The 17,369-nt window shown below is 43.4% G+C and overlaps 1 protein-coding gene across 3 annotated transcripts in view; it reads right to left on the reverse strand.

Moving 5' to 3' along the window:
- sec16a (SEC16 homolog A, endoplasmic reticulum export factor) overlaps positions 1 to 17,369 on the reverse strand; it is a 78,914-nt gene that overhangs the window by 15,124 nt on the left and 46,421 nt on the right. For all 3 annotated transcript variants that reach the window (XM_029708481.1, XM_029708478.1, XM_029708479.1), the window contains exons 12-13: positions 13,257 to 13,338; positions 10,999 to 11,116 (exon numbers count right to left, since the gene is read on the reverse strand). In XM_029708481.1, the coding sequence (XP_029564341.1) occupies positions 10,999 to 11,116; positions 13,257 to 13,338 (200 nt within the window). The remainder of the gene's footprint in view (positions 1 to 10,998; positions 11,117 to 13,256; positions 13,339 to 17,369) is intronic.

A 17,369-nucleotide genomic window follows, 5' to 3' on the forward strand; every position in this document is an offset into this window, starting at 1 on the left:
TTACAGTTTACCGGAACAGCTCTAGCAGGGCAGAAATTTGACAAACTGACTTGTTGGAAAGGTGGCATCCTATGATGGTACCACGTTGAAAGTCACTTCAGTAAGGCCATTCTACTGCCAATGTTTGTCGATGGAGATTGCATGGCTGTGTACTCGATTTTATAAAATAGCCGAATCCACTAAATTTGTCCACATACTTTTGTATATATTAGTGTATATTCACATCACCAAATATCTGATTAAAACACACCGTTTTGCAATGAAGGTCTACAGTAGCCTCAACAGCACCCTCTATGGTATCACCATGGTGTAGCCGGAGAACAGCTATTTTCAGTTCTCTGGGTACATTGACATCAATACAAAACCTAGGATGATCATGGTTCTCACCCCCTTCCATAGGTACACAGAAATTATGTCTTCTGGAGCATTTCATCATTCCATCCCCATACAGTTTATTGCAACACAGACATTTGTTTCATGTTTAATAGGCATACGATATATTTTAATTTAGCCAACCATTTATTAGCCTGCTATGAGTGGACGCAATGTTTATAGTGCACATGAATGTTAGCAAGACTCATGAGTTAGAAGTTTTGTTCATTTGATTCAATGTATGGTTTCCTTTGTTCATATTTTCTGTGTTATGTCAGAGTTCCTTGTGTCTGTCTCCTACAGTGCATTCGGAAAGTATTCAGACGCTTTTCCCCCCACATTTTCCAGTATTATTATAACATTTATTAAATCATTTTTTCCCTTCAATCTACACACAATACCGCATAATGACAGAGCAAAAACTGTTTTTTTCAAATTTTTTGCAAATTTAAATATATTTACATATGTATTCAGATCTTTTACTCAGTACTTTGTTGAAGCATTTTTTTGCAGCGATTACAGCCTTGAGTCTTCTTGGGTATGACGCTACAAGCTTGGCATACCTGTATTTGGGGAGCTTCTCCCATTCTTCTCTGCCGATCCTTTCAAGCTCTGTCAGGTTGGATGGGGAGAGTCACTGCACAGCTATTTTCAGGTCTCTCCAGAGATGTTCGATCGGTTTCAAGTCCAGGCTCTGGCTGGGCCACTCAAGGACAGAAACCACTCCTGCGTTGTCCTGTTGGAAGGTGAACCTTCGCCCCAGTCTGAGGTCCTGAACGCTCTGGAGCAGGTTTTCATTAAGGATCTCTGTACTTTGCTCGACTTCTTGGTGCTGACGGAAACATGGATTACCACAGATAACACTGCTACTCTCTCCTCGTCTGCCCACGTGTTCTCGCATACCCCGAGAGCATCTGGCCAGCGGGGTGGTGGCACTGGAATCCTCATCTCTCCCAAGTGGACATTCTCTCTTTCTCCCCTGACCCATCTGTCTATCGCCTCCTTTGAATTCCATGCTGTCACAGTTACCAGCCCTTTCAAGCTTAACATCCTTATCATTTATCGCCCTCCAGGTTCCCTTGGAGAGTTCATCAATGAGCTTGACGCCTTGATAAGTTCCTTTCCTGAGGATGGCTCACCTCTCACAGTTCTGGGTGACTTTAACCTCCCCACGTCTACCTTTGACTCATTCCTCTCTCTGCCTCCTTCTTTCCACTCCTCTCCTCTTTTGACCTCACCCTCTCACCTTCCCCCCCTACTCACAAGGCAGGCAATACGCTTGACCTCATCTTTACTAGATGCTGTTCTTCCACTAATCTCATTGCAACTCCCCTCCAAGTCTCCGACCACTACCTTGTATCCTTTTCCCTCTCGCTCTCCTCCAACACTTCTCACTCTGCCCCTACTCGGATGGTATTGCGCCGTCGCAACCTTCGCTCTCTCTCTCCCGCTACTCTCTCCTCTTCCATCCTATCATCTCTTCCCTCTGCTCAAACCTTCTCCAACCTATCTCCTGATTCTGCCTCCTCAAACCTCCTCTCCTCCCTTTCTGCATCCTTTGACTCTCTATGTCCCCTATCCTCCAGGCCGGCTCGGTCCTCCCCTCCTGCTCCGTGGCGCGACGATTCATTGCGAGCTCACAGAACAGGGCTCCGGGCAGCCGAGCGGAAATGGAGGAAAACTCGCCTCCCTGCGGACCTGGCATCCTTTCACTCCCTCCTCTCCACATTTTCCTCTTCTGTTTCTGCTGCTAAAGCCACTTTCTACCACTCTAAATTCCAAGCATCTGCCTATAACCCTAGGAAGCTCTTTGCCACCTTCTCCTCCCTCCTGAATCCTCCCCCCCCCTCCTCCCTCTCTGCGGATGACTTCGTCAACCATTTTGAAAAGAAGGTCGACGACATCCGATCCTCGTTTGTTAAGTCAAACGACACCGCTGGTCCTGCTCACACTGCCCTACCCTGTGCTTTGACCTCTTTCTCCCTCCTCTCCAGATGAAATCTCGCGTCTTGTGACGGCCGGCCGCCCAACAACCTGCCCGCTTGACCCTATCCCCTCCTCCCTTCTCCAGACCATTTCCGGAGACCTTCTCCCTTACCTCATCTCGCTCATCCTTGACCGCTGGCTACGTCCCTTCCGTCTTCAAGAGAGCGAGAGTTGCACCCCTTCTGAAAAAACCTACACTCGATCCCTCCGATGTCAACAACTACAGACCAGTATCCCTTCTTTTCTCTCCAAAACTCTTGAACGTGCCGTCCTTGGCCAGCTCTCTTGCTATCTCTTTCAGAATGACCTTCTTGATCCAAATCAGTCAGGTTTCAAGACTGGTCATTCAACTGAGACTGCTCTTCTCTGCGTCACGGAGGCTCTCCGCACTGCTAAAGCTAACTCTCTCTCCTCTGCTCTCATCCTTCTAGACCTATCTGCTGCCTTTGATACTGTGAACCACCAGATCCTCCTCTCCACCCTCTCCGAGTTGGGCATCTCCGGCGCGGCCCACGCTTGGATTGCGTCCTACCTGACAGGTCGCTCCTACCAGGTGGCGTGGCGAGAATCTGTCTCCGCACCACGTGCTCTCACCACTGGTGTACCCCAGGGCTCTGTTCTAGGCCCTCTCCTATTCTCGCTATACACCAAGTCACTTGGCTCTGTCATATCCTCACATGGTCTCTCCTATCATTGCTATGCAGACGACACTCAATTAATCTTCTCATTTCCCCCTTCTTATAACCAGGTGGCGAATCGCATCTCTGCATGTCTGGCAGACATATCAGTGTGGATGATGGATCACCACCTCAAGCTGAACCCCGGCAAGACGGAGCTGCTTTTCTCGCCATCACGGTTGACAACTCCATTGTGTCCTCCTCCCAGAGTGCTAAGAACCTTGGCGTGACCCTGGACAACACCCTGTCGTTCTCCACTAACATCAAGGCGGTGACCCGATCCTGTAGGTTCATGCTCTACAACATTCGCAGAGTACGACCCTGCCTCACACAGGAAGCGGCGCAGGTCCTAATCCAGGCACTTGTCATCTCCCGTCTGGATTACTGCAACTCGCTGTTGGCTGGGCTCCCTGCCTGTGCCATTAAACCCCTACAACTCATCCAGAACGCCGCAGCCCGTCTGGTGTTCAACCTTCCCAAGTTCTCTCACGTCACCCCGCTCCTCCGCTCTCTCCACTGGCTTCCAGTTGAAGCTCGCATCCGCTACAAGACCATGGTGCTTGCCTACGGAGCCGTGAGGGGAACGGCACCTCCGTACCTTCAGGCTCTGATCAGTCCCTACACCCAAACAAGGGCACTGCGCTCATCCACCTCTGGCCTGCTGGCCCCCCTACCTCTGAGGAAGCACAGTTCCCGCTCAGCCCAGTCAAAACTGTTCGCTGCTCTGGCACCCCTATGGTGGAACAAGCTCCCTCACGACGCCAGGACAGCGGAGTCAATCACCACCTTCCGGAGACACCTGAAACCCCACCTCTTTAAGGAATACCTGGGATAGGATAAAGTAATCCTTCTAACCACCCCCTAAAAGATTTGGATGCACTATTGTAAAGTGGTTGTTCCACTGGATATCATAAGGTGAATGCACCAATTTGTAAGTCGCTCTGGATAAGAGCGTCTGCTAAATGACTTAAATGTAATGTAAAATGTAATGCTCCATTCAGCTTTCCCTCCATCTTGAATAGTGTCCCAGTCCCTGCTGCTGAAAAACATCCCCACAGCATGATGCTTCCACCACCATGCTTCACCATAGGGATGGTGTCAGGTTTCCTCCAGACGTAACGCTTCGCATTCAGGCCAATGAGTTCAACCTTGGTTTCATCAGACCAGAGAATCTTCTCATGTCAGGAGGAATAGGCCAAAATTCACCCAACTTATTGTGGGAAGCTTGTGGAAGGCTACCCAAAACGTTTGACCCAAGTTAAACAAACCTGTTGGGGCTAGGGGGCAGTATTTGCACGGCCGGATAAAAAACGTACCCGATTTAACCTGTTAGGGACAGACGTTCCGCTAGGGGAATGCCTCACCAATATCCAATGGTATAGAGTGGCGCGAATTACAAATACCTCAAAAATCCGAAAACTTCAATTTTTCAAACATATGACTATTTTACACCATTTTAAAGACAACTCTCCTTTATCTAACCACATTGTCCGATTTCAAAAAGGCTTTACAACGAAAGCAAAATATTAGATTATGTCAGGAGAGTACCCAGCCAGAAATAATCACACACCCATTTTTCAAGCTAGCATATATGTCACAAAAAACAAAACCACAGCTAAATGCAGCACTAACCTTTGATGATCTTCATCAGATGACACTCCGAGGACATTATGTTATACAACACATGCATGTTTTGTTCAATCAAGTTCATATTTATATCAAAAACCAGCTTTTAACATTAGCATGTTTTGTTCAGAACTAGCATACCCACCGAAAACTTCCGGTGAATTTACTAAATTACTCACGATAAACGTTTACAAAAAACTAATTATTTTAACAATTATAGATACAGAACTCCTTTACGCAATTGCGGTATCCGATTTTAAAATAGCTTTTCGGTGAAAGCACATTTTGCAATATTCTGAGTAGATAGCCTGGCCATCATGGCTAGCTATTTTGACACCCACCAAACTCAGATTTGCTATAAGAAAAATTGGATTACCTTTGCTGTTCTTCGTCAGAATGCACTCCCAGGATTTCTACTTCAACAACCAATGTTGTTTTGGTTCCAAATAATCCATAGTTGTATCCAAATAGCTGCGTTTTGTTCTTGCGTTCAAGACACTATCCGAAGGTTGACGCGCCGGCGCGTATCGTGACAAAAAATGTCAAAATATTCCATTACCGTACTTCGAAGCATGTCAAACGCTGTTTAAAATCAATTTTTATGCGATTTTTCTCGTAATATAGGGATAATATTCCAACCGGGAGACGTTGTATCCGTTCAAACACTGAACGCGCTTCTCAGTCTCACTGTTCCCAGGCTGACCACTCACAACCAGAGCTGCTGTACTTCGCTTACTTTGAGGTATTTGTATTGTGCGCCACGCGATTCCACTGGCTGTTGACTAGGGTGACAAGCATCCCACCTCGCCCAGACAGGTTAAAAGGCAATGCTACCAAATACTAATTGAATGAATGTAAACTTCTGACCCACTGGGAATGTGATGAAAGAAATAAAAGCCGAAATAAATCCTTCTCTCTACTATTATTCTGACATTTCACATTCTTAATAAAGTGGTGATCCTAACTGACCTAAGACAGGGAATTTTTACTAAGATTACATGTCAGGAATTGTGAAAAACTGAGTTGAAATGTATTTGGCTAAGGTGTATGTAAACTTCCGACTTCAACCGTACATTTTTTTAAATGTATTTAACTAGGCAAGTCATTTAAGAACACATTTTTATTTACAATGATGGCCTACTGGGGGAACAGTGGGTTAACTGCCTTGTTCAGGGGTAGAACAACATATTTTTACTTTTGAGCTCAGCGATTCGATCGAGCAACTTTTCGTTTACTGGCCTGCCGCCCCAAAATAAGGTATCAGTTTTTATTTGTTAATACATTTTCAAAAATGTCTAAAAACCTGTTTCGCTTTGTAATTATAGGGTATTGTGTGTAGATTGATGAGGGAAAACATTTATTTAATACATTTTAGAGTAAGGCTGTAACGTAACAAAATATGGAAAAAGTGAAGGGGTCTGAAAAATTTCCGAATGCACTGTATGTTTCTATACATTTTTTTGTGCGTAATAGGAGGACGCGCTACCCAGTGCGCATAGAAATAGGCTGTGTCCTACACTCCACACTATAAGAGAAAAGTATTGTTCCATGTATGCATGGTGTTGAAATATCAATAATCATCAAGTCTGATTAAGACCAATGTAACAATGGATGTCGAAACTGCCTTTTACATTTTAGAACCAGTTTATTGGTTGCAATTGCCAAATTGGGTAATTGTATGGTCCTGGGGGCCAAGTGCTTATGTTATTGTAGGCCTACCTGTTTGAGCTCCTGTTAGACAGATTCGATTTGGTTTCTCAAGGGGAGTCTGTACATTCTATACCTCTACCGGTGTCCGTTCAGATAGGACAGGTTAAGCCTGATACAGAGGCTATTTCTTTTGGGCTATTGCCCGTGTATATTCAGTAAATCTACTTGTATATTTTGTATGATTTGGTGCTTTCACCATTGGATCACAAATACTACACGTCAACCTGCCTTACCTTCTGCTGATTTCAGGCAATTACGACTGCTACAAGGTCCCCATTTTACAATTACATAGGTTAATCAAAACGTGTTGTAGACAAAATAATGAAAAGGGCTGTCTGGTAGTCTCAATAAATAGACAAAGATTTGTAGTTGAACAAGCATGTATAGATTTGTTTTTAAGACTCAACTTGAAAACTTGTGACTCAACTTGACTGGCTCTTAGAATGGGTGACCTGGACTTGACTCCAGTCTTGACCTGTTCTACTTGGGACTCGACTTGAGACTCAGACCTTGTGACTTGAGTCTTGCTTGTGAATCAAATAATACTGAGTGACTTGGTCCCACCTCTTTCTGCCGGTGTAACTGCTAGCTGTACAGTGTACTGCGTGATAGTAAACCCACAAGCCAATCCGTGTACAAACGTGTTAGTTTCAGTTTGTTGACAATAACATTGAAATGGTGAAAGTATAGTATAGGCTGTGTAGCGGTTAGCGGCTATGGTTTGAAGAGGTTTTTGTGCCTGATCACAAACAGCTGTTTTGTTGTGCACTAGAGGTCGACAGATTAATCGGAATGGCCGATTAATTAGGGCCAATTTCAAGTTTTCATAACAATCGGTAATCGGTATTTTTGGCCACCGATTTGCCAATTTTCTTCTTTTTTTTTAACTAGGCAAGTCAGTTAAGAACACACTCTTATTTTCAATGACGGCCTAGGAACGAACGGTGGGTTAACTGCCTTGTTCAGGGGCAGAACGACAGATTTTTACCTTGTCAGCTTGGGGATTCAATCTTGCAACCTTACGGTTAACTAGTCCAATGCTCTAACCACCTGCTTTACATTGCACTCCTGCCTGTTACGCGAATGCAGGCAGGATCCTGCCTGTTACGCAAATGCAGTAAGAAGCCAAGGTAAGTTGCTAGCTAGCATTAAACTTATCTTATAAAAAACAATCAATCAATCAATCATAATCACTAGTTAAATACACATGGTTGATGATATTACTAGTTTACCTAGCCTGTCCTGCGTTGCATATAATCGATGCGGTGCGCATTCGCAAAAAAGGACAGTCGTTGCTCCAACTTGTACCTAACCATAAACATCAATGCCTTTCTTAAAATCAATACACAGAAGTATATATTTTTAAACCTGCATATTTAGCTAAAAGAAATCCAGGTTAGCAGGCAATATTAACCAGGTGAAATTGTGCCACTTTTCCGTTCATTGTACGCAGAGTCAGGGTATATGCAACAGTTTGGGCCGCCAGGCTCGTTGCGAACTAATTTGCCAGAATTTTACGTAATTATGACATAACATTGAAGGTTGTGCAATGTAACAGGAATATTTAGACTTAGGGATGCCACCTGTTAGATAAAATACAGAATGGTTCCGTATTTCACTGAAAGAATAAACGTGATAGTTTCGGGATTTGACCATATTAATGACCTAAGGCTCGTGTTTGTGTGTTATTATGTTATAATTAAGTCGATGATTTGATAGAGCAGTCTGACTGAGTGATGGTAGGCACCAGCAGGCTCTTCGCAATGCATTGCGCTGTTTATGACTTCAAGCCTGTCAACTCCCAAGATTAGGCTGGTGTAATCAATATGAAATGGCTAGCTAGTTAGCGTTTCAAACGTCACTCGCTCAGACTTGGAGTAGTTGTTTCCCTTGCTCTACATGGGTAACGCTGCTTCGAGGGTGGCTGTTGTCGATGTGTTCCTGGTTCGAGCCCAGGTAGGAGCGAGGAGAGGGACGGAAGCTATACTGTTACACTGGCAATACTAAAGTGCCTATAAGAACATCCAATAGTCAAAGGTATATGAAATACAAACCGTATAGAGAGAAATAGTCCTATAATTCCTATAATAACTACAACCTAAAACGTCTTACCTGGGAATATTGAAGACTCATGTTAAAAGGAACCACCAGCTTTCATATGTTCTGAGCAAGGAACTTAAACGTTAGCTTTCTTACATGGCACATAATGCCCTTTTACTTTCTTCTCCAACACTTTGTTTTTGAATTATTTAAACCAAATTGAACATGTTTCATTATTTATTTGAGGCTAAATTGATTTTATTGATGTATTATATTAAGTTAAAATAAGTGTTCATTCAGTATTGTTGTAATTGTCATTATTACAAATAAATAAATAATAATAAAAATATATATATTTTTATAAATCGGCCGATTAATCGGTATCGGCGTTGAGAAATCATAATCGGTCGACCTCTATTGTGCACTGAAGTCCACAAGCGAAGGGAAAAGTTGAGAGGAGAGCCTATAGATGCAAGAAGGAATTATACACAAGCAAAGTGGTAATGCTGTGGCTGCAATGAAAGTGAACTGTGTGTGTGGATGATCAGCGGTGTATTCATTTAGCCAATTCTGTTGCAAAACGTTTCTTAAACTGAAGCAAACGGAATGAAACGGGGAGAGCTCTACCTGAATTTGTCCAATAGAAACTATCGTTTTAGTTGGAAAACAGTGTTTCTGCAACTGTTTGGACTAATGATTACACCCTAGGTCACCTAGATGCAGGCAAGAGTGTGCAAGGCGATATTGAATGTGTCACTGTCTGTCACCTTGATTAGTCCAATGTCTCTCAAATCAAATATTATTTGTCACATGCACAGAATACAACAGGTGTTGACTTTACTGTGAAATGCTTAATTACAAGCCCTTAACCAACAATGCAGTTCAAGAAATAAAGTTAAGAAAATAATTAATAAATAAAATAAAAAGTAACAATAAAATAACAATAATGAGGCTATATACAGGGGGTACTGGTACAGAGTCAATGTGTGGGGGTACAGGTTAGTCGAGGAAATTTGTACAACTTATGGGATGCCTACAAGGCCCTCCCCCGCCCTCCCTTCGACAAATCTGATCACAACTCCTTCCTAGAGGCAGAAATTCAAAACAGGAAGTACCCGTGCTAAGGACAATTCCGGGTAGCCTCCGAGAACAACATTAACGAATACATATATACGGTGACTGAGTTCATCAGGAAGTGTATAGGAGATGTTGTACCCACTGTGCCTATTAAAACCTACTCTAACCAGAAACCGTGGATAGATGGCAGCAATTGTGCAAAACTGAAAGTGCGAGCCATCGCATTTAAACATGGCAAGGTGACTGGGAATATGGCTGAATACAAACAGTGTAGTTATTCCCTACGTAAGGCAATCAAACAGGCAAAACGTCAGTATAGAGACAAAGTGGAGTCGCAATTCACCAGCTCAGAAACAAGATGTATGTGACAGGGTCTACAGATAATCACGGACTACAAAAGGAAAACCAGTCACGTCGTGGACACGAACGTCTTGCTTCCGGACAAGCTAAACACCTTCGCCCGCTTTGAGGATAACACAGTGCGCCACTGACGCGGCCTGCTACCAAGAACTGTGGGCTCTCCTCCTCCATGGCCGACCTGAGTAAGCCATTTAAGCGTGTTAACCATCACAAGGCTGCAGGCCCAGACGGCATCCCTAGCCGCGTCCTCAGAGCATGCCTGGACCAGCTGGCTGGAGTGTTTACGGACATATTCAATCTCTCCCTATCCCAGTCTGCTGTCCCCACATGCTTCAAGATGGCCACCATTGCTCCTGTACCCAAGAAAGCAAAGGTAACTGAACTAAATGACTATCGCCCCGTAGCACTCACTTCTGTCATCATGAAGTGCTTTAAGAGGCTAGTCAAGGATCATATCGCCTCTACCTTACATGACACCATAGATCCACTTCAATTTGCTTACCGCCCCAATAGATCCACAGATGATGCAATCGCACTGCACACTGCCCTATTCATAGGCTAGGTTGTAGCAACCTCATGATGAGTATAGGGCAAATTAGAGTATCATGTAGTAACCTAAATCTATCGATGTTACATTAGGCTGGGTGAATGGAATAAGAATGACAGTCATCCAAATTATGCTGTAATAGAAATAAGTCCATGCTTATAAAATTAATAAATAATCGCCCTCCCTAAGCTTAAAAACAGCTCTGACCACCACTGAATCGCAATAGATATAGTACCATGAGGATCGCTATACATATTGTACCGGCACCTAAGTATCGTGATCATATCCTAAGGTCCCTAGCAATTCCCAGTCCTAATAACCATCATAATTCTCATGATGATGACAGTCATGGTTGATGACAAACTATTATATATTATGATGATAAATCTTAATCTTATATTCATGATAGGGAACATTTAGATGGCATTTTCACTTGTCAGCGCACAAGAGTTCAGCAACATACATCCTCCATACATCCTATGCATGTAATGTGATTAAGAACCAGTTTCTCCTGACCACATGTGACCTAACCAAGAAAACTATGGTCAGGTTACGTGGTCAGGGAAAACTTCTGGCCCATAAACGTGTCCTTTGATGTCTCACCCAGAGTGTCTCCCATGGTGGTGATGGTACGTGTGTCCAGGTCCAAAGTGTGGGTCAGGTTGGACAGCACCATGGCCAGATGGGGGCGCCAGTCGCCCCACTTCTCATCCCCACAGCACTGCAGAGACACTTATGTAACTTTTACAGTATAGTGCTGACCCCAAATGAACTTTTCTGATCCGTTCTTCAATAAGTGCAGTTCAGTATTGAACAGCCAACTTTAATTTCGCATTGCTGAAAGATCACTTTTTTATTACTTTAAAATGTTCATTCATTAAGCTACAAGAACAATTTAATTTGAAACATTTAATGTTAAAGGGCCAATGCAGCTGTTTTAATCTAATATCATATAATACCTGGGTAACAATTAAGTAACTTACTATGATTGTTTTCAATTGAAATGGTACAAAAGAAACAAAAGTACAAAAGAAACAAAAATTGCAAAGAGCAATTTCTTATGCAAGAATTTTGCTAGGACTGAGTGGGGAATGGAAAACTGAAATCTAACAGAGGTTTGGAATTCTCTCTTATTGGTCTATTAACTAATTTACCAACTGGTGATGTCACCAGGCAAGCCAAAACTCCATCCCACCAAAACAGAATGAACTTTCAGGCAACCTTTTCAAAAAGCTATTACACTAAAAGGGCATCGTCATAATTTCCCCAATTTCACAGTATTATTCCAACCTTATAGTGTGGAAATATACACTGCTCAAAAAATAAAGGGAACACTAAAATAACACATCCTAGATCTGAATGAACGAAATAATCTTATTAAATACTTTTTTCCTTACAGAGTTGAATGTGCTGACAACAAAATCACACAAAAATAATCAATGGAAACCCAATTTATCAACCCATGGAGATCTGGATTTGGAGTCACACTCAAAATTAAAGTGGAAAACCACACTACAGGCTGATCCAACTTTGATGTAATGTCCTTAAAACAAGTCAAAATGAGGCTCAGTAGTGTGTGTGGCCTCCACGTGCCTGTATGACCTCCCTACAATGCCTGGGCATGCTCCTGATGAGGTGGCGGATGGTCTCCTGAGGGATCTCCTCCCAGACCTGGACTAAAGCATCCGCCAACTCCTGGACAGTCTGTGGTACAACGTGGCGTTGGTGGATGGAGCGAGACATGATGTCCCAGATGTGCTCAATTGGATTCCGGTCTGGGGAACGGGCGGGCCAGTCCATAGCATCAATGCATTCCTCTTGTAGGAACTGCTGACACATTCCAGCCACATGAGGTCTAGCATTGTCTTGCATTAGGAGGAATCCAGGGCCAACCGCACCAGCATATGGTCTCACAAGGGGTCTGAGGATCTCATCTCGGTACCTAATGGCAGTCAGGCTACCTCTTGGCGAGCACATGGAGGGCTGTGCGGCCCCCCAAAGAAATGCCACCCCACAGCATGACTGACCCACCGCCAAACCGGTCATGCTGGAGGATGTTGCAGGCAGCAGAACGTTCTCCACGGCGTCTCCAGACTGTCACATGTGCTCAGTGTGAACCTGCTTTCATCTGTGAAGAGCACAGGGCGCCAGTGGAAAATCTTGGTGTTCTCTGGCAAATGCCAAACGTCCTGTACGGTCTCCTCCACGTCTCCTGATGTACTGGCCTGTCTCCTGGTAGCGCCTCCATGCTCTGGACACTACGCTGACAGACACAGCAAACCTTCTTGCCACAGCTCGCATTGATGTGCCATCCTGGATGAGCTGCACTACCTGAGCCACTTGTGTGGGTTGTAGACTCCCTCTCATGCTACCACTAGAGTGAAAGCACCACCAGCATTCAAAAGTGACCAGAACATCAGCCAGGAAGCATAGGAACTGAGAAGTGGTCTGTGGTTACCACCTGCAGAACCACTCCTTTATTGGGGGTGTCTTGCTAATTGCCTATAATTTCCACCTGTTGTCTATTCCATTTGCACAACAGCATGTGAAATTTATTGTCAATCAGTGTTGCTTCCTAAGTGGACAGTTTGATTTCACAGAAGTGTGATCGACTTGGAGTTACATTGTGTTGTTTAAGTGTTCCCTTTATTTTTTTGAGCAGTATATATTAAACACAAGACAATTTCATTTTTGAGATTGGGCCTTTAAATGTAAATTCCTGTTTAAATTAATAACGAATTTAATAAACTTAAAACATTTTTTTTAAATACTCGCTTTTAATCTCTAAATGTAGTTTCTGAACAAGAGAGCAGTGTGATTCTGTTATTAAATTAGAAAAGGTATCACAGGGTCATACTCACAGTGGCTGAGGCGGGCATCCTCCCAGACATCAGTTGGTACACTGTCTGCAGAGGGTCGTTGATGGGCAGACTGTTCGCAAACCTGACCACCCCAAGAAAAAAGGATCACAAGTTTCATCTTCGGTCAATACATTCACCTCTTTTTAAAAATGTTTTGAGGCGCTGCAGTGGATAGCTAACGTCTTCCGGCCTCCTGACTAATTCTGCTATTTTGTGTGTTTTTTTCTACGTTAAGCAACTTTTTTGTACATACAATGCCTTCAGAGAGTATTCCTACCCCTTGACTTATTCCACATTTTGCTGTGTTACAACCTGAATTCAAAATGGATTGAATATATTTTCTTCTCCCCTATCTACACACAATATCCCATAATGACAAAGAGAAAAATGTTTAGAAATTAGCACATTTATTGAAAACGAAATACAGAAATAAACTAAATGACCAAAAGCTTGTCGACACCTGCTCGTCCAACATCTCATTCCAAAATCATGGGCATTAATATGGAGTTGGTCCCCCCTTTGCTGCTATAACAGCCTACACCCTTCTGGGGAGGACTTTCCACTAGATGTTGGAACATTGTTGTGAGGACCTGCTCCTATTCAGCCACAAGAGCATTAGTGAGGTCGGGCACTGGCTCGCAGTCGGTGTTGCAATTCATCCTAAAGGTGTTTGATGGGGTGGAGGTCAGGGCTCTGTGCAGGCCAGTCAAGTTCTTCCACACCAATCCCGACAAACCATTTCTGTATGGACCTTGCTTTGTGCACAGGGATATTGTCATGCTGAAACAGCAAAGGGCCCTCCCCAAACTGATGCCAAAGTTGGAAGCACAGAATCATCTAGAATGTCATTGTATACCGTAGCGTTAAGATTAACCTCCACTGGAACTATGGGGCCTAGCCCGAACCATGAAAAAAACAGCCCAAGACCATTATTACTCCTCCATCAAACTTTACAGTTGGCACTATGCATTGGGCAGGTAGCGTTCTCCTGGCATCCGCCAAACCCATATTCATCCGCTGGACTGCCAGATGCTGAAGCGTGATTCATCACTCCCGAGAACGCGTTTCCACTGCTGTCGAGTTCAATGGCGGCGAGCTTTACACCATTCCAGCCGAAGCTTGGCATTGCGCATGGCGATGTTAGGCTTTTGTGCGGCTGCTCGGCTATGGAAACCCATTTTGTGAAGTTCCCGACGAACAGTTAATGTGCTGACGTTGCTTCCAGAGGTAGTTTGGAACTCGGTTGTGAATGTTGCAACTGAGGACAGATGATTTTTACACACTTTGTGCTTTAGCACTCAGCGGTTCTGTTCTGTGAGCTTGTGTGACCTACCACTTGACAGCTGAGGCGTTGTTGCTCCTAGACGTTTCCACTCCACCTTAACAGCACTTACAGTTGACCGAGGCAGCTATAGCAGGGCAGATATTTGACGAACTGACTTGTTGGAAAGGTGGCATCCTATGACGGTGCCTCGTTGAAGGTCACTGAGCTTCCCAGTAAGGTCAAGCTACTGTCAATGTTTGTCTTAAATAGTACCCGCAAAACACCAGTCTCAACAGTGAAGAGGCGACTCCGGGATGCTGGTCTTCTAGGCAGAGTTGCAAAGAAAAACCATTCTCTGTCCAGTGTCTGTTCTTTTGCCTATCTTAATCTTCTCTTTTTATTGGCCAGTCTGAGATATGGCTTTTTCTTTGCAACTCTGCCTAGAAGGCCAGCATCCTGGAGTCGCCTCTTCAACGTTGGCATTGAGACTTGTGTTTTGCAGGTACTATTTAATGAAGCTACCAGTTGAGGACTTGTGAGGCGTCTGTTTCTCAAACTAGACACTGATGTCCTTGTCCTCGTACTCAGTTGTTCAACGGGGCCTCCCACTCATCTTTCTATTCTGGTTATAGCCAGTTTGCACTGTTCTGTGAAGGGAGTAGTACACAGCATTGTACGAGACCTTCAGTTTCTTGGCAATTTCTTGCATGGAATAGCCTTCATTTCTCAGAACAAGAATATACTGATGAGTTTCAGAAGAAAGTTATTTGATTCTGGCCATTTTGAGCCTGTAATCGAACCCACAAATGCTGATGCTCCAGATACTCAAATAGTCTAAAGGCCAGTTTTATTGCATCTTTAATCAGCACAACAGTTTTCAGCCGTGCTAACAATTGCAAAAGGGTTTTCTAATGACCAATTAGCCTATTAAAATGATAAACTTGGATTAGCTAACACAACGTGCCATTGGAACACAGGAGTGATGGTTGCTGGTAATGGGCCTCTTTACGCCTATGTAGATATTCCATAAAAAATCTGCCATTTCCAGCTACAATAGTCATTTACAAAATTAACAATGTCTACGCTGTATTTCTGATCAATTTGATGTTATTTTAATGGACATTTTTTTTGTTGCTTTTCTTTCAAAAACAAGGACATTTCTAATTAACCATAAACCTTTGAACGGTAGTGTATATTTTCAAAGAAGCATGGATCATAATTATTTTGACCGTATAGGTTAAGGTTATAGGTATGGTCCAATAACACATTTAAAATCATCCATCTACCTTCAGGATATGTTTGCACATTTGGTAAAAATGTGTGTTAATTAATATCACCCCCTTTGCCCATGGTGGTTGAATCGGTACAGAGATGAGGTAGTCATTCAAAAATCATGCTAAACACTATTATTGCACACAGAGTGAGTCAATGCATCTTATTATGTGACTTGTTAAGCAAATGTTTACTCCGGAACTTATTTAGGCTTGCCATTGTTGGATTCGGGGTAACCTTTGAACATTGTTATACGCATAAGCATAGTATACGCATAAGCATAGTATATAAAAAAGTGGAAGAGACTGGTTTTTATGTCAGAGGTTAATGGTTCTCTGTAGAAAGACCGATGGCTTTGGAATGTGTTGGGTGGACGGGAGAAAGTAACAGGATTGCTATAGGGGAAGCGGGTGGACATCTGTGGACTAGGCGAAGGAGGGGTTGAGGTCAGGTCAGATCCCCTGAAGAGAGAAAGTATGGTTTATTATCCTATTACCCTCTTCCAGTCGAACCATAAGATGTAAGGATTGGAGAGAAGGAGGAGTATCTATATATTTGTAGTGGTGGAAACATGTCTGTCTGAATACAGCTGTGTCGACCCTTTGGGAAAAATTGAACTTCTCTAGTGTCCGTGAGTTATTTACTCTAAAAAATTAGAACCTAATACCATAAGGGGGTTAAATACTTCAACGAGTCGCCAGCACTGGACGCTATGCTTACCCCAGACAATGAAAATGGGGGCGTGTTGAGCCATGACCAGCCTTTCAAAGCATTTCATAGCTACAGATGTGAGTGCTACGGGGCGATAGTCATTTAGACAGGTTACCTTTGCGTTCTTGGGCACAGGGCCTATAGTACTGCTTGAAACATGTAGGTATTAGGTAAGGAAGAGGTTGAAAATGGCAGTGAAGACATTTGCCAGCTGGTCAGCACATGCTCCGAGTAAGCATCCTGGTAATCCGTCTGGCCCTGCAGCCTTGTGATTGTTAACCTGTTTAAAGGTCTTATTCACATTGTCTATGGAGTGAGTGATCACACAGTTGTCCAGAATAGCTGGTGATCTCACACATGGTTCAGTGTTACTTGCCTCGAAGCAGGCATAGAAGGTATTTTTCTAGTCGCGTCACTGAGCAGCTCGTGGCTGGGATTCCCTTTGTAATCCGTGATAGTTTGCAAGCCGTGCCACATCCGACGAGTGTCAGAGCCGGTGTAGTAGGATTAGATCTCAGTCATGTAGTGATGCTATGCCTGTTTGATGGTTCGTCAAAGGGCGTAGCAGGATTTCTTTTAAGAGTCCAGATTAGTGTCACCGCTCCTTGAAAGCGGCAGCTTTAGCCAAATAGTTTAAAAAAAATAGCTATTTGGTTATTTCACCTTTATTTAACAAGGTAAGCCAGTTAAGAACAAGTTCTCATTTACAACTGTGACCTGGCCAAGATAAAGCAAAGCAGTGTGACACATACAACACAGAGTTACACATGGAATAAACAAACGTACAGTCAATAACACAATAGAAAAGTCTATAAACAGTGTGTGCAAATGAAGTAAGATTAGGGAGGTAAAGCAATAAATAGGCC

This window comes from Salmo trutta, chromosome 23, assembly GCF_901001165.1.
Source record: "Salmo trutta chromosome 23, fSalTru1.1, whole genome shotgun sequence".
Taxonomy (NCBI): domain Eukaryota; kingdom Metazoa; phylum Chordata; class Actinopteri; order Salmoniformes; family Salmonidae; genus Salmo; species Salmo trutta.